Source organism: Salvelinus alpinus, chromosome 31, assembly GCF_045679555.1.
Source record: "Salvelinus alpinus chromosome 31, SLU_Salpinus.1, whole genome shotgun sequence".
Lineage (NCBI taxonomy): Eukaryota > Metazoa > Chordata > Actinopteri > Salmoniformes > Salmonidae > Salvelinus > Salvelinus alpinus.
The window spans coordinates 9,804,775-9,825,731 of NC_092116.1; the positions used below are offsets into that span (position 1 = coordinate 9,804,775).

At 42.6% G+C, this 20,957-nt stretch overlaps 1 protein-coding gene across 6 annotated transcripts in view; it reads right to left on the reverse strand.

Moving 5' to 3' along the window:
* mllt3 (MLLT3 super elongation complex subunit) overlaps nt 1–19,748 on the reverse strand; it is a 45,985-nt gene extending 26,237 nt beyond the window's left edge. Inside the window, exons 1-2 of one of the 6 annotated variants that reach the window (XM_071378087.1) lie at nt 19,591–19,748; nt 18,807–18,987 (exon numbers count right to left, since the gene is read on the reverse strand). In XM_071378087.1, the coding sequence (XP_071234188.1) occupies nt 18,807–18,987; nt 19,591–19,602 (193 nt within the window). In that variant the 5' untranslated portion in view covers nt 19,603–19,748. Of the gene's footprint in view, nt 1–18,806; nt 18,988–19,110; nt 19,492–19,590 lie in introns of those variants that run through there. The other 5 variants (XM_071378089.1, XM_071378088.1, XM_071378090.1 and 2 more) reach the window with 5 other exon arrangements.
* Between the last annotated feature and the right edge of the window lie 1,209 nt (nt 19,749–20,957).

Consider the following 20,957-nt stretch of genomic DNA (forward strand, 5'->3'; position numbering starts at 1 on the left):
ATTTCTAAGGGACTTGTTTGCAGTTCCTACCGCTTCCACTGGATGTCACCAGTCTTTGGAAATTGGTTGAGGTTATTCCTTTGTGTAATGAAGAAGTACGGCCATCGTAAAGGAGGGTCACTTGAAGTAAATTGTTTGAGAGAGGCACATTACCAAAAAAGTTGCGTCAGTTTGTTTTCTTTTTGTATTGAACACAGATCATCCCGTCTTCAAATTGATCGATTATTAACGTTTAAAAATACCTAACGTTGTATTACAAAAGTAGTTTGAAATGTTTTGGTAAAGTTTACATGTAACTTTTGATATATTTTGTAGTGACGTTGCGCAAGTTAGAAGCTGTGTTTCTGGATGAAATGCGCCAAATAAATTGACATTTTGGATATATATCGACGGAATTAATCGAACAAAAGGACCATTTGTGATGTTTATGGGACATATTGGAGTGCCAACAAAATAATTTCGTCAAAGGTAAGGCACTGTTCTGCCTGCAGTTATGGAACCCCTACCTGTCCCAGACCTGCTGTTTTCAACTCTTAATGATCGGCTATGAAAAGCCAACTGACATTTATTCCTGATTATTATTTGACCATGCTTGTCATTTATGAACATTTTGAACATCTTGGCTCTCTCTAATTCTCTCCTTCTCTCTTTCTTTCTCTCTCTCGGAGGAACTGAGCCCTAGGACCATACGTCAGGACTACCGGGCATGATGACTCCTTGCTGTCCCCAGTCCACCTGGCCTTGCTGCTGTCCCAGTTTCAACTGTTCTGCCTGCGGTTATGGAACCCCTACCTGTCCCAGACCTGCTGTTTTCAACTCTTAATGATCGGCTATGAAAAGCCAACTGACATTTATTCCGGATTATTATTTGACCATGCTTGTCATTTATGAACATTTTGAACATCTTGGCCATGTTCTGTTATAATCTCCACCCGGCACAGCCAGGAGAGGACTGGCCACCCCTCATAGCCTGGTTCCTCTCTAGGTTTCTTCCTAGGTTTTGGCCTTTCTAGGGAGTTTTTCCTAGCCACCGTGCTTCTACACCTGCATTGCTTGCCGTTTGGGGTTTTAGGCTGGGTTTCTGTACAGCACTTCGAGATATTAGCTAATGTACGAAGGGCTATATAAAATAAACTTGATTGATTGATGAATTATATTTTTTATTTCTGCGTTGTGTCGTGCCTGCAGTGTTAAAATATGCTACTCTTTGTTTACTGTTGTGCTATCATCAGATAATAGCATCTTATGCCTTCGCCGAAAAGCCTTTTTGAAATCTGACATGTTGGCTGGATTCACAACGAGTGTAGCTTTAATTTGGTATCTTACATGTGTGATTTAATGAAAGTTTGATTTTTATATCATTTTATTTGAATATTGCGCTCTGTATTTTCCCTGGCTATTGGCCAGGTGGGATGATTGCGTCCCACCTACCCCAGAGAGGTTAATCTAACGGCACTGTCCAATTTACAGTTGCTATTACAGTGAAATAATACCATGCTATTGTTTGAGGAGAGTGCACAGTTATATACTTGAACATGTATCGATAAACCAATTAGGGGACATTTGGGCAGACTTGATACAACATTTTGAACAGTAATGCAATGATTCATTGGATCAGTCTAAGACTTTGCACACACTGCGGCCATCTAGTGGCACAAATCTAAATTGCACCTAAACTGCAATACTACATTGTGGCATTTCAAAGATAAAAAGCATGTTTTTTTCTTTGTATTATCTTTTACCAGATCTAATGTGTTAGTCTCCTACATTAATTTCACATTTCCACAAACTTCAAAGTGTTTCCTTTCAAACCTTGCTTCAGGTTCTGAGTTACAGGCATTTTTAACATGCCTTTACTGCATCGTGCTTAGGATTAGTGCCATAGGTTTAATTACGGAATGCTTTCTCTTCCCTAACAGATGCACTTACCGTCTGTAAAGTAATGGTTAGAATACAGATTATCCACTTGCACTTTGCGAAACTTTACCCTAAGGCACTTTCAAGAGAAAATAAATACATCTGTCAAGTTGATCCGTCAAAGCGGCTGAATAAAAAGCTTTCGTAGAGGACATGCTGTCATACTCCATATTGTAACTCATATGGGCCTCCGTCTGCCTATGGAAGAACAGAAACATTGATGGAACAGGTACATACTGGTAACTAGTCAAATATTGACACCTATACAAATTAGTTATATTTCAAGCTCTATTCAACAGCGCTCACACTTGCAGTTTAAAAACCCAAGTAATTTGAAAGCTAGTCTTTAGTCTGACTATTTCTACTGGTTGACATTTGGTCCATGACTCAGCTGAAACACCATTATTCATGGAACTGCAGCCTTACCGTTCCTGTTGTTCCGTAGGCAGACGGTGCACTAGCTGTGTTGCATCATTTAACTGGAACATCTAGAGATTCTAGTGTCTAAGGCCATCAAGCCACAGTGAATCACTTCCATTTTTAAGCGAACGTCCCAGCTGTGAGGTCTTGAATGACAGGCCGTGCAGAAAGGTCAAGCGTCTTCCCAACGGGAAAGGATAGCACAGAAGATATTAAGAGGTGCTTTCAAGTCCATTTTAACGTCCAACTTTAAAATAATTACAACTGTTGACAAAAGCTCTACAGAATCAAATGAAGTTGTGATAAGGAACAATAATTATCCTGAAACAAACTTCTGCACATCGAGACTATTTAATAGTGGCGTGAGCTGCTCAATCTATGGAGAGTAATGATTAGATGCTCCGCAGAGGTGAGTCCTCAGTCCGCTGCTGAACATCTTCCCTCACCCTCCCCCAAACCACTGTGGTTACCATGCTCCACACACAGGCCAGTGTACAACCAAGGAGAGGTCACCTGCTCCCCTTTGGACTAATCGAGTTAGCGAGGGACTTAAAACGCAGGGGGCCAGTTGCTAAGCTCGTAGGAAAAAGCCAATGCTGCAAAAAAAGGTGTCACCCAGGATATCCCCTGGTCAAGCAAGTGCCAAACTATGGAAGGCGGCAGGTTATGGCCTTAAAGGAGTTGACTGAAGAGTTCTAGACAGTATTGCACAATGCTCATGTAAAGGGGGGTGGAGTGTAGACCATGCTGTGGCCTTCATCAAATCTGCTCATTCACTTGGCCAAGCAGCGGCCGACCTGAAATAACAAACCATTTGCAAAATTAAAATTGGTTTGCCGATAATTGGTCCCAGGCATGGGCTTAATTACCACAGGCTCGACGCTCTCCGCTCCCCATTTACCTCTCCCTCTAGCTTTTTTCTTCTGCACTGTTGACCTATATGACTGGCTGTAGACTGATGTACAAGCCCATGAGCAGCCCTCAGCCCTAGACTGATTACAGAAAAATGCTAATCTAAGCATTTTCATTAGGACCTAACTCAATGCCACAACATGGGTGTCAGTCTGTCCAATCAAAAAGGGGAAGGAAGTAGAATGTCACAACTGTGATCTGAAGAGAACCGCCACTAACAATCTATGGCGAGTTCATTTATCCTCATTCTCTATCATTGTATCAAACAAGGCTAATTCCTCAAGCAGACTGCTACACAAATACCTGAAAGTCATCAGCACCAAAACGTTCCTTATAGTTGAAGACTTTAGTGTAGTTTTGACCACTACTGTAGCAGCAGGGACCAACCTGACCTGGCAACTCATGCGCTAATCAAAGACATACAGCCTGTTTCCTGCCAGGGCCCAGCTCTTGTTCATATAGGCAATTTGCTCCCTTTTGCCAATGACGAGAGGAAGTTTGAATTAGTGGAGAGAGATGGTCCAATGCTCAGACAAAAACAACGACAAAAGGAAAACGAGAAAAGACAGGGAGAACCAGGGATAAAAGCGCTTCCCCAAAGCACATCTTGCCATTTGGGGGTGGGAAGACGACGTCTCAAAACACAAAAAAAGGTGTGATTCTTCACCTACCATATTGGAAGACACCAAAGACAGGGAGGGGGTTGTGTCACTGAAGCTACAGGGTGTCATGGTAGCAGCGCTCAGACATACACAAAACACTCAGTGGGATTTCTCCTAGACTGACACGGGTCCTGAGAGAGAGAGATGGGAGACCTCAGGGGGAGTACATGAACAATACCAACCTCGTAACCAAATCATAAACATCTGTCACTCGAATACAGTGGACCACTTCCTCAAGCTTCCCTTACGACGTCACACAAGTCACGCTTACTATTCTACCTGATTATAGTACGGGCACTATCAGTGTGGGAAAATAGTATTTTAGGGGCATGATGGTTGGATCTCATGAGAATAGTATGGCCTACTCCATGACTACAGCATAAAAAAATGAAAGTTCCCTCTAGTGCCTTTCGGTTTCCCCATGGTTCCTACACATACACCCCACACCCTCTTGTTCAGAAATAGACAACCACAGATCTCTCGCCTAGATCTTGAGGGTGCAACTTCCCGTCCCATACACCCCTTTACACTACTGATCCAAAACAGCTGAATGTGAGCGTACTGAATGATGATTCAGCGGCCAGGCCGACGCTGATATAAAGGGGTGAACAGTGAACACGTGTAGGCAATATCCTCATTCACCAACCACAGCTGAGCACAGAGGGAAAAACACTAAACACCAAGCTTAACAGTCCATGGCGGACCTCAAAGTAAACCCCAAACGAGAGCATTCTTTTTATAGCCTTAGAAAACACTACTCATAACAAGACTTTGTTTTTAATTACGAAGATCATTAATTAGAAAGTCATTCAACGCAAGACAAAGCATTTATAGTGAGCGAAAAAAGACACCAGCACGCTCTCAACAGCATTAAGTCGTTATGCGAACAATGGCATGATACCGGCCAAACAGATTGGGTTAGGTCAGTCTGCATGGGACCTTGACTGAACTCGGTATAGTTTTCCCACCCAGTCCCCTCTTAGATTTGTAGTGTCTCCCTGATGCCAGCTATCCCCTGTAATTGACCATTAGGGGCCAAGATGGTAAGGGGATACATTCCTTTAGCCCAAAACCCCACACCAGCTCACCACACCCCCCCTCTCCAATCAACGAACGAGGGCACGAGGTTTACTAGAAAACAGGGCACTCACACGCCGTAATTGGCACCATACCAGGGTGATCGGTTGCCGGGTAGAATTCCATTATGGTTCTAATTAAAAGGCCATTAATGGTGGCTGCGGCGACCAATTTCACTCCCTCGCAATGCGATTTAATTTCCTGTACAGTATAGTTTTCAGCATACCTTGCTGAACTCCCTGGCTTGTAAAAGGCTTAAGAACGCCAAATCCCCCCCCCCCCCCGCCATATTTTACCCAGGGAGCCTTGCTGTCAGCACAGCGGTTAGCCATCGGTCAACAAGGCCATTGGTGGTCCCTCTATCACTCCCGATGTTCAAGCTGCTCCCCCAGCCTTCAAAAGCACTCTACCAGACCAGCGCCGCACCAGGTTTTCATTTGATTCTTTGTCCTGTGTAGTGCCACTGTAATAATGGAGGCATGATGGGAGATGACAAATATACAGTACCAGTCAAAAGTTTTAGAACACCCACTCAAGGTTCTTTTTTTTCTTCATAGTATTATTTCATAGTTTTGATGTCTTCACTATTATTCTACAATGTAGAAAATAGTAATAAAGAAAAACCCTGGAATGAGTAGCTTTGTCCAAACTTGCCTGGTACTGTATATTTTTTTATTATTAAACCATTTCTTATAAAATCTGTGCTTTTGAAACTAACAATTTCCTCTAATAGAATATAGTCATCCAGTACTTCTACAAATTTCTCTACTGGCTTTTTTAAAAAGAAAAAACTGGCATTGCAGTTAAAGATGCATTACATGGAAGGACAACAAAGCTATCAGGAAACGCAGGCAGTTGCCATCACTGCCAACCACCTCGCCCACCCAGGAACAGAGCGCGTGAAACAGAACAAAGCTGGTGTTGCATCACCCGTTTGTCATCACTGCCTCCATGCCGTCGGATTACCCCCAAGCTCCTCTGTACCAGAAAGTATTTCCCACTCTGCTTTAACTCCTTGTGCTGCAGGTGGGGAAGATGAGCACTGCACAAGTCATACATATGGTAGATGGGACGGTTCATTTAGACAAACTGCAAGGGTGTCATGCTCACAATAGACCTAGTCGAACAATGCATAAAATATATGGTCAAATCTTTCCAATAGCCCTTTTGTAGACACCTTTTTAGAAAAAGTCTACCTTGAGATTAAGGGTCCACTCATCATTTACAAATTGCTTTATAGATTAGGCACAAAGTTGCTGTGTGAAAGCACTTATGAGAAATTGACAAGTTGCTTCGGTCATATTTTAAAAGTATTTCCAACCATTCTGAATCAAATATTTGAACGACAAAATATTACTTCTACTTAAATTACAGATAAGGACTGCCAAAAGAAAAAGAAAAAAGACTAATCTTTTCTAAAAAAGACTAATTCCTTTTTTAAAAGCAGTGACGGGACAGTCTTTGAAAAAGTGACCGATTACAAACAATAAGATTAACCTGTTCCTTGGCCTAAACTAAAATAAATGTATTTCTGCCGCGAAACGAAAAGGAGCCAAAATAGTTTTCATATCGTGAAGCCACATTTAACTTTCATGAACACAGAATCAGTTTAGTACATCAAGACAGTGCCCAAGAATAACTAATAGGCATGACAGAGTATGGCAGGGGTGTGTAAACCTCAAGCGGATGACAATTACTCAGTACTCAAATTCCAGTTCAACAAAGCCAAACACCTTGCCATTTGGCTCATTAATGAGGGCCTCACACAGTGCAGCAAGTCTTGACTAAAATGTTCCAGCTTCAGTTAGATGCTGTAAAGTTAAAAAAAAAGATAACAAAAATAAATACTAAAATGTTTTATGGCGAGCGTGAGTGGGGGATCAGGAGAGAAAGACCTGCCAACACAGCCCTTATAGACAATTCATCAATAAAGCACTTCCTCCGCCCTCCTTTCATTGACAAAACTAGGGGAGAGTGAGCATTTACGGCTCAGTTCCTGTTTTTCAGCGGCTGCTTCCCGCCTTCCATCTCTACCTCTTTCCCACTCCTTTCATGCCAGCAGCAGCGGCGGCAGGCAGCCTGCCGTTTCACGGCCCAGGCCCTTTGTGCTCCACCTATACAAGTAGGTATGATTTCTGCCGAGTCGTAAAACAATTACTGGCAAATTCCTACAGCTCTTTGATTTCTGGCCAGAAGCTGGGGGGGTGGGGGGGGCACATCCAGTGGCTGATGGTACCTCTGCTCTCCAGTAAGGGGGGGGGGGGGGGCACAGGGAAGTAGAGGCAGAGGGGGGCTTTGTCCAGTGCTGGGAACATCAAGGAACACTGGAGCTTTGTGACAGTGGTCTTTAGGAAACAGTAGAATGAACTGAAGGACCCAAGGTGCGCACACACGCGGCATAACTAGTGGCTAGCAACTACTAATCTCTAAACGCCCTGTACCATTGACCGACCCCCTGTCTCTCCCTGATAAGAATAACGCCTCAACTACGAAACTTTCTTAAATTGTAAAAATGTATACACCCTCTTTAAAAAGTAAAAAAAAGGGGTTGAATGTCAAAAAAAGGCATCAAAAGGCCAATATCCGGCTGGCAGGAGGGAAGAATGGATGTAATGCTGGCATGACTGTCTTGGGGTGACACTGAGGTAAAGCAGCAGTCAGAGGGCAGCAGGAGGAGAAGTGGGGGAAACCAAACCAAAATGAGCTTCTGGCAGAGGAGTGTTTGACAGACCTCCCAAATCATGAGGGGGAAATCAGGAGAGAGGAATGAGTCACACTCTGCACATCTCCAATGGGCAATAATCAGTTTGAAGGCAGGGATGACATGTCAAGCCCCAGGGCTGGAGACACAATTATCTCAGCAGAGGTGTGTGCGGATCTGGTGTCCGCAAGCAGGAGTCTATTCTGGGCTCTACAATCAAACTCGTTGCTGGAAATCGACTTCGCGCTTACAACATTTATCATACCCACCAATTAATAATTAACGATAACAATGAGGAGGATACAAATACAATAAATAAATAATAGCGTTCAAGTGAAACTTGTACAACTGCTAGTAAACACTGGCAGGGTCACGCACACATGCACCTTCACTCCCAATATCCAGACAAACGTCTCAACATTTACTTTTGACTGCAAACGGAACCATGCACATCTAGGCTAGCACAACACCTAACTGCATCAGAACGTACTACATTGCAGACAAAGACAATATTGCCATCAATATCAGAGCAAGACGAGATCACATTAGCGAAACCACAGCAAAGGGAGGAGAGGAATGGCACACTACATCTAAGACATGTTTAAGCCTGAGGAGATCTCGTGTATGGGTACTCCAGTGACTTGACTTGTGGTATGTGCACAGCCACAAAAATAATGATTAGGAAAGGCAGAGCGAGGATGGGGAAAGCATTAAAAAAAAAAAAAAAAAAAGGCTTCATGCTACAACTCCAGGAGCCCAGGCAAGACCCAGGGGCCAACATACTGAGCCAATCATTAAGCTAAACCACCGCTATGGAGGGAATAGCGGCAGGCAGGCGCGTGCACACACACACACACCTTATTTAAACTGGTTATCGGAGAGCTTCTTACAGAAAAATAGGCCTTCACTGTGTCTCGACATAAAGATCCAGTAACGCTTCTCAACTCCCCCATTCCACCCCCGTAATGACGAAATGCCCTCCCATTAAAGGGACACGCTTTTCATGAAATATTACCCGCACATCCTAAGAGGTACCATCTCAAAACCAGATTAAAACACGCCAAATGGGGTGCTTAACGCCACAAAGCAGCATGTGCCATCGAAGCTGATTGCAAAAAATAGCCCATTCTCGGTTCCAGTCCAGAGCTAACTTCTTCAGGGTTGGTGCGCTCCGCCGAGACGACAGCGATGCCATTCGGCAGTGGCCGTCGCCACGGCAACACCTGAACGCCAGGGCCTAACTGCTGCCTATAATGAGGCGGCACTGTGACTTTACAGACTGTTGCATCATTAATTTTAATGTGTCGAGGAGAAGCAGCTTCCCCTCCTGGACTGAAACTGGAAATCAGTGCAGCTGTGGGGGAACGCAAGTGCAGAGTTACCGCTAAGTCTCCAGTTCACTTCCTATGCCCCACAACATTTTCTCTATCGCTTTTGAAAAGAGATATACGGTGGCCAGGTAAGTTAAAGCAACATGGAGTAAGGGTAGTTGAAACCCCCCAAACAATTAGAAAATGAGAAGCACTGTTACACAAATAAATAGGAATAGAGGTTTAGATTTAAGATTTTAAACAACGCTCTGAGGCCGTTTTGCCCAATACCTTGTTAACGTCCATGCCAGTGTGAACTATCAGTTTACCGGTCGTCAGCATCTTTTTACAGGGAAATATATTTTGCATGTGACACAAATGTGATCTGCTCAGCTCCGTAAAATCAATAGCTTCAAACTTCCCATAGAGCCAATGGTCATGATTTATTACGATCATGCCTTAAATGTTCGCTGAGGTTTTGAATTACGATTATGACTGTGGAGTCAAGGGAACAGGCCAGCTATTCCCACTGGCTTCAAGGCAGGTGTGAGAGCATCCTTACAGCACAGAGCATACACTGCATATGATGAGCAAGTGCTCATTTCATAACCCGAAATGACAGGCAAAAAAAGAAAAGAAAAGAATCAAGTCAGCCCCCCTAAAAAAAATTGTTTAAATAAGAGGGGTGTATTGGTTATGCTTTGACAGGTGAAGCCCAAAGTAAAAATGGCCGACTAAACCATGTTCCAGTCCATTTATTTTGGGATGGGGGTCGGTCTCACCCCCCCCCCCCCTTCCCTCCAGTCCTCCTCACAGGACTAAATATCAGGTTTCCAAGGCTACACAGCATGGCAGCCAATCATAGCCATTTTCTTCCGGTCTGTTTAAATGTCTTGCTGGCCATAAAACTACAAAATCGGAAGCTTTAAAATCAAGACAGAGCAGAATAGTGAAGAATGGGGACGGCAACTGACCACTACTGTCGTGACAAATGTTATCGTCATTTTATGGTCTTCATAATTCATATATAGCCTGCTTTATTCTAGATTTGTAAACATTTAGGATGGATAAAAAATGTAAACCATCCACAAGATATTTTTCTAAGCAAAGTGAGTGAAACTTCCCTGTCAAGTGAGGAGAGGGCACCGGTGTGATCCACAACAGCTGCAGGACGGCTATATTAAAACAGTAAAGCCGGCGTTTAGCCGCCTCACAAGAAAAGAGGGAAGTGAGAAAGAGAGTAAGTGGGACCTTCAGGGCTACACATCCTTGGAAGGTGTGTGTGTGCACATCCCTCTCCCTCTCTGCAGGGGGCTAGCTGTCCCTTACAAGACCAGTATTAAAACTGTCAAACATGCTTGTCTATGCTAGGTTTGCCCTCAACTTCTTTGGCGTCGCCCATCAGAGACCCAACGCTGATCAAAGGTACCAGAGAGGGGTAGGGGTAACCTCCCGTGATACAAAATAATAAGCCTGATTGTTTACCTGACAACGGCATCATACATTTCAGCCAAGCTGAAGACTGGTTGTGGAGGGCTTTTGTACCCAACAGAAGAGCACAGAGAGCGCGTTGATGTCACACTGCTCCTGAAGAGTAAAATGTAGCCTACCTTTTTACTGTTTATTTTAGGTGTACCATCAGAACACCAGTCATTTACCCGTTAGAGGAGCCAACACAGAGTTTTAGAATAAAAACGTGTGAGGCAGTAGATTGCAAACCAGGATACAGCTTGAACTTGCTAAGGAAGGTTTCAGGCTAAGAGGAGAGTGCCCAATTGGTCAAATTGAGTGATAAGCTGCAAATACATCATCCTTGCAAACAGGATCCAAGGCTGAAAGCATTTAAAAGCCATTGCCTAGCCTGAAAACCATGACCTTGCCTAAAAAGAGAACCCAATGTCACTGTTGGCAACACCACGTTTTGATGTCAGCGCACTCTCTCACGAGGGTAACCTATTAACGAACCACCATACCCAAAAAGGTGGCAACACTGCCCACCCCAAAACAATTTCAAATACCTAAAAAAATATTTAATTTCACCCAATTTATTGTGCCTACGTTTTATACAAAACACTTCGAGCTCAGGAAGTACTTAGGCTGGCAATTTGTTACCATGTGAAAACACTGAAGTACCATACTACCGATGTTCCCTCTAAGCTGCGCGTGTGCGTGGCCCTTGCGCAGAAGAAATATAAGCCTGTGCGAGATTGTAGAAGTTGAGTGAAGTTCAGTTCCCCCATTTAGGTAACACTATTGACGTGTAGCTCTACTGTGGGAATTGTGATCGAATCAACACAATATTAGCCACTTTCAATGTAATATACCGAAACAAAATAAACTATGCAAGATTTAGTATGCAAAACTGTGCAAGATATTTTCTTACAGGCAGAGTGTATTGGAGTAGGATTCTATTGCATTGACAGGCATGACTCAGGCCAGTACTCTACACAGACTGGTGGCCCATAACCAATCAGAGCTGCAGTAGGCCTATATGCAAATAGACCATTGCCATATATGGATCTGTGCCATTCACTTTGAACTGGACTGTGTTTAGGCTACAGCGGCCTGGAGTAGATGCACTTGCTTTGAGATCAAAGCGAGAGCTGCATGTAGCAACGTTTGCACATTTGTTCATATTCTTTGCTAGTCTGTGAGTTATCAGCCCAGTTATTGCTAATTTCTAGTCAACAATGGGGACGGGGGGAGATTGCGTCTTACAAGAGCACAAGATGTGTGCACTTCTAGCCATCTTTGAAAAGCGAGTCAGGTAGGCCTTTTATGCCTTAAAGGGGCAGTGTTGTATTTTAAGACGGTCTTGAATAAGCTAAGTAACCAATAGACAGAGCGTAGCATAATTTGTCTGATTGTCTCTAATAATGTTATACTAATAATGAATTTTATTTTGTAAAGTGGTTTCTTGCAAACATTGTCAGCCGCCTCGTCTGAAGGACCAGTGGATAAACAGGTTAATGTCAAACCCTGCATGTTTGTTTTTTTAAGTCTCATGGAACGTAGGAGTTGAACACCACACATTGGCTGATACTGTAGGCTGAATGATAGAACAGCTATTACCATGTTAAAATATTATGGGGATATATTTCCGCCATCATATTTGATGTTAAAACTAAGCCAAATCAAGTAGACCCTCAGTGTTCACAGTAAACACACACCGGAATTAGAGGGAACATTGCATACTACCATCACCTCCTAGGGACTGGGGTAAGATCATGGCATGTGTCATATCAGGGGATTTAAACGAAAAGGATTTAAAAGGAAGTATCTTCCTGCTGGGTTTTTGGAACATCTAGCCAAGCACATAATTTATCAATAAAGGGCAGGGGGGGGGGAACTAGAGCGAACCCTAATTTTACTCACCGCTTGTCAAAGGGCTTCTTCAGAACATACACTACATTGCCAGAAGTATGAGGTCACCTGCTCAAACATCTCATTCCAAAATCATGGGCATTAATATGGAGTTTGTCCCCCCTTTGCTGCAATAACAGTCTCCACTCTTCTGGGAAGGCTTTCCACTAGATGTCGGAATATTGCTGCAGGGACTAGCTTCCATTCAGCCACAAGAGCATTAGTGAGGTCGGGCACTGATGTTGGGCAATTTGACTGCGACCCATGCCTATGTTCCAATTCATCCCAAAATGGGGTAGGTTTGAGGTCAGGGCTCTGAGCAGGACAGTCAAGTTCTTCCACACCGTTCGACAAACCATTTCTGTTTCGACCTCGCTTTGTGCACGGGGGCATTATCATACTGAAACAGAAAAGGGCCTTCCCCAAACTGTTGTCACAAAGTTGGAAGCACAGAATCGTCTAGAATGTCATCGTATGCTGTAGCATTAAGATTTCCCTTCACTGGAGCTAAGCGGCCTAGCCCGAACCATGAAAAACAGCCCCTGACCATTATTTCTCCTCCACCAAACTTGACAGTTGGCACTATGCATTGGGGCAGGTAGCGTTCTCCTGGCATCCGCCAAACCCAGATTTGTCCGTCGGACTACCAGATGGTGATGCATGATTCCGCACTCCAGAGTCCACTCCAGCCAACACATGGTTATCTTAGGCTTGTGTGTGGCTGCTCGTTCACGGAAACCCAATTAATGAAGCTCCCGACGAACAGTTCTAACGTTGCTTCCAGAGGCAGTTTGGAACTTGGTTGCAACACTCGCTACCGAGGACAGACGACTCTTACAAGCTATGTGCTTCAGCACTCGGCGATCCCATTCTGCGAGCTTGTGTGGCTTACCACTTCACGACTGAGCTGTTGCTCCTAGACTTTTCCCACTTCAAAATAACAGCACTTACAGTTGCTCTAGCAGGGCAGAAATTTGACCAACTGACTTGTTGGAAAAGTGGTATCCTATAACGATGCCACGTTGAAAGTCACTGAGCTCTTCAGTATGGGCCATTCTATTTATTGCATGGCTGTATGCTCGATTTAATACACCTATCAGCAACGGATGTGGCTGAAATAGCCAAATCCATTAAATTTGATGGTGTCCACATACTTTTAGCGTACATCTCAAGCAGCTCCGTGTCCAAATCAGAAACGCTAGTTTGATTTATGTTTAATGCTATGGGGAATTAAACATAGTGGGGGAGGATTTCACCACACTGTCAGACAGACAGGCACACACACACCTCAGCTGTTCTCATGAGCACATCTTTAGGTCTGTCATTTACGCAATGAATCAGGAATACTGGGTGATAAATGTACTTTTGCTAACCACATCAAACTCTGAGTCAGGTGTTCCCACGAATGAAGAGATCCGTTTCAAATGCCCCAAGAATTCCCTGCACGCATTGAAAACATGCGAGCAGCACTTTGGAACGTCAAGTACAGGCGATACTTTGTATAATAGCACTTGCCTTGACCACCTCTCCTTCATTTGCCTAACAGTATAGATTTATGCTTGTTGAAATGGCTTCTTGTTTACGTGCATGTAAACACACAGATTTTCCAGTTTATTGAAAGAAGACTGATTTGCTCAATGACTTAGCAGTAAACTGATGGACAAGGTAGATTCATAACCAAATACATCATACTATGCAGTGCACTATACATACACTTCTATTTCACCCACTTGAATACTCGCCACAATGTTCAAATGAAGCTCTCTAGCGCAGATATTGCTCAATTTAACGAATCAAACAGTACATAACATTGGTGTAATGAATAAAGAAATAACTTCACGTTTAACAGCAACTGTCTTTTTTTTCTTTTTTTTAACTGAAGTAGAAGGCAACTTACAATTTACATTTACATTTATTCATTGTTTATGCATTTTTTCTTGCAAGACCAAGAGGCTAGTTACTTTCTTATCAAAGCCATACTTGAGTTGTGATGATTTACAACATCCAATCCACTGAGTCAGGTTATAACATTTGCACCCGTAATCCAGCATTCAGAGACAGTATTCTCTCAGTAAAAGATAAAGCTTTTCTCTTGAACTGATCTCAACCTCAATCCCTGGCTCTAGTCTAGCAGGCTGTTTTGTCTCTTTGCAACACAAAGAGCAGAATCAAAAGCAGCCTTTGGTGGATTGCAGGGGTGGGGGTTACAATCAACCATGTACGACAGACTGTAGCCTACCTGCACCAGTGAACAGGGACCAAGCATATGCAACACCAATGAAAACATCCTTATGGTGGCTGACTGGTTCTATGGCTGTCTTGTGTTCAAGTCTACCAGCATTTTAATGAATATCGTAATAGGCTGTTGTCATTCATTCAGTCAAAACTGTGAGAATACTAGTGACATTTTTGAATTTTAGGAATAGGAGTCACAATAAGAGCACTGTAGGCTTCTACTATAGGTATTGGTAACATGAAAGCACACAATTACCTGCTGTCAATGGAAATATTTGAACACTTACAGGTGATGTTGGTAAATGCACAATGACCATGTTGTGAATTGTGCTAACACCCTGGACAAAGTAATAAGCATGTGAGGTGTATCAGAAGGCTGTCTAGTCCAACTGCCCATGCAACAAGTTTCCACTGTGTGTGAAACCAGAAAACACTGGCAGGTCATATTTAACATACAAACGGCCACAGTCAAGTCAGTAATACCCAACAAACCAGAATATTTATATTATAAAAAGAGGTATAAGCGCCAAAGTATAAGAACTTCAACAGAGAATTTACATAGTAAAAGAGCCTACTGAGGTGCAACAGAACCCTATAAGCACATTTATTCTATAAGACCCATTCTGTACTTTGCCTAATGCATATTTTTCTTGATGCAATGACTGTTCTTCATAAACATACTGTTGAGAGGAGGCCGGGTATTAGTGTTAAAGGAGAGTAAATACTTTTTTTTTTGTTGGTTGAACTACAGCATGATCTTACAACTGTTCCCAATAAATGACGAATGTTCCCCGGCAATCTGAGTCGCGTGTAATTACAATATGACAGGGTCTCTCCAAGGCACCGACTTTGGCACGTTTCCCAGCACTTGTCATGCCGAAGAACACTCAAACACACCAGCAGGAAAGGGGGGGTAAAAATCCCAAACCAACAAATACTATAATTGATCCCTTCCAGCCGTGCCAGACACTTAAACAACCACTATGCTCTCCACTGTTTGAACAAACCTTCTTCTGTTTACCATCGCCAAATACACTGGGTAGCGGTCACATTTTGCCTTTCTAGTTTAGGTTAACTTGGGGGAAACCGTCCGCCTTATGGGAAATGTATATTTTCTAAGGAAAGAAAAGCACATTTTTGGTAAGATTTAGATATGTGCATACAGGCCATCCTTAGGCAAATACATTTTGAAGGGGTGGGGTTATTCAATAAATAAATACAATTGTGTAATTTACAGATGATTTGGATTGCCCTGGTCGATTTTGGCCAAATCGACCATTAAGTAATTGTACTACTTTATTAAAAACGGGTTAAATAAAATCTGAACTGGATTATTTATCTTTAGGCTCCCCTAATGGTATATTGTGTGTGTGAGATACAGACACTGAACAAAAATGTTAAAAGCAACATGTCAGGTGTTGGTCCCATGAGCTAAAATTTAAAAAAAGATGTCCGAAATTTTCAATATGAAAAAAAGCTTCTTTCACTCAAATTTTGTGCACACATTTCTGAACAACCCTGTTAGTTAGCATTTTGCCAAGAGCCACCTGACATGTGTGGCATATCAAGATGATTCAACAGCATGATCACTACACAAGTGTACGTTGTGCTAGGACAAATGGCCACTAAAATGTGCAGTTTCGTCACAACATAATGCCACATGTCTCAAGTTGAGGGAGCGTGCTATTGGCATGCTGACTGCAGGAATGTCCACCAGAGCAGTTGCCAGTGAATTGAATGTTCATTGCTCTACCATAAGCCACCAACATCATTTTAGAGAATTTGGCAGTACGTCCAACCTGCCTCACAACCGCAGACCACATGTAACCATGCCAGCCCAGGACCTCCACATCCGGCTTCCTCGCACAGCCATTGAAGAGGAGTGGGACAACATTCCGCATTCAACAGCCTGATCAACTCTATGTGAAGTAGATGTGTTGCGCTGCATGAGACCGACGGTGGTCATGCCAGATACTGACTGGTTTTCTGATCCACACCCTTTTTTTTTAAGGCGTCTGTGACCAACAGATGCATATGTGAAATCCATAGATTATGGCCTAATTTATTTAAATGGACTGATTTCCTTATATGAACTCTAACTCCGTAAAATCTTTGAAATTGTTGCCTTTATATTTTTGTTCAATAAATAGGTACCAGTCAAAAGTTGACAGACCTACTCATTCAAGGGTTTCTTTATTTTTACTATTTCTACATTTTCTGTAGAATAGTGAAGACATCAAAACTATAAAATAACACATATGGAATCATGTAGTAAGTTCTGAAGTGTTAAACAATTCAAAATATATATTTTAGATTCTTCAAAGTAGCCACCCTTTGCCTTAATGACAGCTTTACACACCCTTGGCAGTCTCTCAACCAGCTTCATGAGGAATGCTTTTCCCAATAGTCTTGAAGGAGTTTCCACATATGCTGAGCACTCCATCACTCTCCTTGGTCAAATAGCCCTTACACAGCCTGGAAGTGTGATGAGTCATTGTCCTGTTGAAAAACAAATTATAGTCCCACTAAGCACAAACCAGATGGGATGGCGTGTCGCTGCAGAATGCTGTGGTAGCCATAAAGGTTAAGAGTGCCTTGAATTCTAAATAAATCACAGACAGTGTCATCAGCAAAGCACCCCCTTACACCATCACACCTCCTCCATGCTTCACGGTGGGAACCACACATGCGGAGATCATCCGTTCACCTACTCTGCATCTCACAAAGACACAGCGACTGGAAATATGAATCTCAAATTTGGACTCATCAGACAGATTTCCACCGGTCTAATGTCCATTGCTAGTGTTTCTTGGCCCAAGCAAGTCTCTTCTTATTGGTGTCCTTTGGTAGTGGTTTCTTTGCAGCAATTCAACCATGAAGGCCTGATTCACAGTCTCCTCTGAACAGTCGATGTTGAGATGTGTCTGTTACTTGAACTGTGAAGCATTTATTTGGGCTGCAATCTGAGGTGCAGTTACCTAATGAATTTATCCTCTGCAGCAGAGGTAACTCTGGGTCTTCCTTTCCTGTGGCGGTCCTCACGAGAGCCAGTTTAATCTTAGCGCTTGAGTTTCTTTTGCAACTGCACTTAAAGAAACTTTCAAAGTTCTTGACATTTTCTGGATTGACTGACCTTCACGTCTGAAAGTAATGGACTGTCGTTTCTCTTTGCATAGTTGAGTTGTTCTTGCCATAATATGGACTCAGACTTTTACTAATGAACAAGGCACACCTGTTAATTGAAACGCATTTCAAGTGACTACCTCATGAAGCTGGTTGAGAGAATGCCAAAAGTGTGCAAAGCGGTCATCAAGTCAAATGGGGGCTAGTTTTAAGAATGTTTAATATAAAACATATTTGGATTTGTTTAACACTTTTTTGGTTACTACATGATTCCATATGTGTTATTTCATAGTTGTGAGGTCTTCACTCTTATTCTGCAATGTAGAAAATAGTAAAAAGAAAATAAAAACCCTAGAGTGAGTAGGTGTGTCCAAACTTTTGCCTGGTACTGTATATTTTTGTAAATGACCCAATATTTGAACAATGAACCTCAAAATCGTTTTGTTGGAGTGATTTAAAAAAGTTGAGACGAAAGATTACATTTTTAGGGAAACATTTCCAGGGAAAGTGTTGGGGGGAAAGAAATTTGCGACAAAGTCGTTTCTGAGAATTCCCACAAGGGGGGCGTTTAAACCCAAGTTACCCTCCATGGATCAGCTATTAAAAACAAAGCCACCTAGACACGTTATGGTTTGCAGAATACTCACATTATTTTGGGTTGCCCAATCATTCATAGCCTGCAGCAGGTGGGGCGGAATTTGCCTCTTCTAATAAAAAAATCATATTGCTTTCATCTAACCTCAGGTTGTTTTAAACTCTAAAATGAATCAATATGTTGGTATTCAATTCTCCAACTGCGCATCCAATAAATTACGTATGCGCTATAGGTGGGCATGTTCAAATGAATTAAGCAAGTTTCGGGAGTAGAAATTCCAATATTTTCAAATGACAAACTCTGCAAAGTGAAGGCTATAACAAAACAGAGTGGGGTTTTTTTCTACCAAGAAAGTTCGTGCACACAAACCAACCCATATAGTCTTTGTCCGGAGTTGTAGGGTTTGCTTTGCAATCAAGTAGTCTATTCTTCTATGACAGTAAAACTATCCAAAACAATCTAATAAAAATGAGGGTAAATTATAATCCTACCTCTTTTTGGTCTTGGGAAGCTTTCGTGCAGATGAAAAACAACTTTTTCCACAAAGTGCTGAATGTTGCTGTGCTCTGGTCCTCGGACAAACACCATCCAGTCGTGCGTAAAGCCTTCCACCGTGGGTTTCTTTCTGACCTGGGCACGATGTCCAAGTTCTAGTTTCACCTGAACAGCACCCTGTAACATCCAATATCATATCACATATTGTTGCCAATCGAAGGCTGGACTGGCACCATGGCAAAACGATGGTCTCAATAGGCACACACGCAATGCGTGGAATAAATCAATTAAAACACTCACGTTGCAGAATAACACATTTCGATTTGATATAGGCCTACTCAAAATCCCATACACACTATCCGGCATAGTATTTCAGCTAAGAAAGCATCGGGTCTAGAAAGCATAACCTGCCCTATATTGATGTTCATTAAGTAGCTTTGGCTACCGTAGTCTATACGCTACAAACTGCAAGTCATTTTGAACAACGCCGAAAAACTATTAAAAGTCTAATTTACCAGGGTAGACTTTTTTCATTATTTTACTATCCAAGCATCACTTTCGCACTAATGCTCCTATACACGAGATATGCGGCATTCTATATGCGCTTCCCAGCTCAACTAGTTCTAACCAAGAGCTATCTGTGTTTCTACTGTACTTCGATAGAAATATGGCTGGAAATCTTCTGCTCAGACGCGCCGGGCAATTCCGCCTTCTTCTAGCAAAGAAAACAATACCGTGCAACACACCCTTGCTAAGCATGGTCGCAAGCAGTGTACTCACCGATGTGGCCATTCTCGAGGCCGCGTTCTACCGCTATTTCATGGAGAATTTGTTTTAAATGAGAAGATTGAGAAGTGCATATGGCTGATGGCGGACATGGTCTCTCCTAATTGAACTCAACCCCGAGTTTCAAAGGCTGAGGAGCAAAATAAGACGCATGCGCTGTTTTGTGCACTGACAAGAGCCGCAGACGAGCAGCGGGAAAGCGAACCAATGAGACAGCGCACACGCGCAGACAACCAATGCATGGGCTATAGTAAATCCACCTCACAATTTACCCACACAGGCAAGTGGCTTTCAAACCATTGATGTGTACACATAGTGACCCAGCATGAACAGTCAAAACATAAATTTGCTCTCTTACAACAGCGTTGACTGGAGCACTTGATACTGTAACATAACATTATCCAATATATCAAACACAGCCTACACTCTGCTATTAGATATTTTTTTAATCCTCTATTAGCCTACAATTGTATGTCAATATACTCAAACAATATACTCAAAAATATACTTTCCGCAAATGGTCATTGAATCCACATAATCATTCATACACCATCCATATCAAAACAAACAACATATTATGAGGCCCAAAATAGATAACTATTCATATGGTTTTTTTTGTCCAACATCTCATGTTCCTTGAACATAGCCAGCCCATAATGACACCCAAGTATGCTTGATCTGGTAATGTGGTCCAGAGGCTCCACATGGCGGGTGCGACGCACTTGCGGAGCCTCCGTTGGCTTGCGGAGGCCAAATCAAGCGCCGTACCACATCACTGCGCCTCCCAACTTTTGTAACAATGTGGAGGGCTCGGTATAGCGGCATATAACTGGTGGGGGCGGTATGTCCTGTATAAACACGAACACACTTTATTGACAACTTCCTTCACAACAGCTCTGGCCTCGGTTTCCCAAAAGCACGTTCATCATTACATCTTTCATAGGAGCAGTCGTTAAATCTCCCAACTGTTTCCCAAAACCATCGTTACTGAAGTTTCTCTTGAAGACGCTATAACGACTGCCTCAGACCACTCATAGAACAGCTAAGTACGTCGTTAGAAGCTTTTTTGGCCTTCCTCATTACTTTATACACAGCCGGTCAATCCTAAACACAAAATCAAGATTTTTATCTGTCTTTTTTGGACCGCCCGTAACGAAAGGAACAGGTGACTACAAATACAAATTTGCCAATTGGAATATATTGGAAAGGGAGAACACTGATCCAAGATCCAGTGCTTCCTTTTCTTTCGATTCACATGCCTCAAATACACCCTTTTTTTAAACAAACATTCTCTCTGTGTGGTGTTTTTGGAAACTTATGTTACATCTTCAGCCATTGTAAGAAATATGTATGTTAAAACA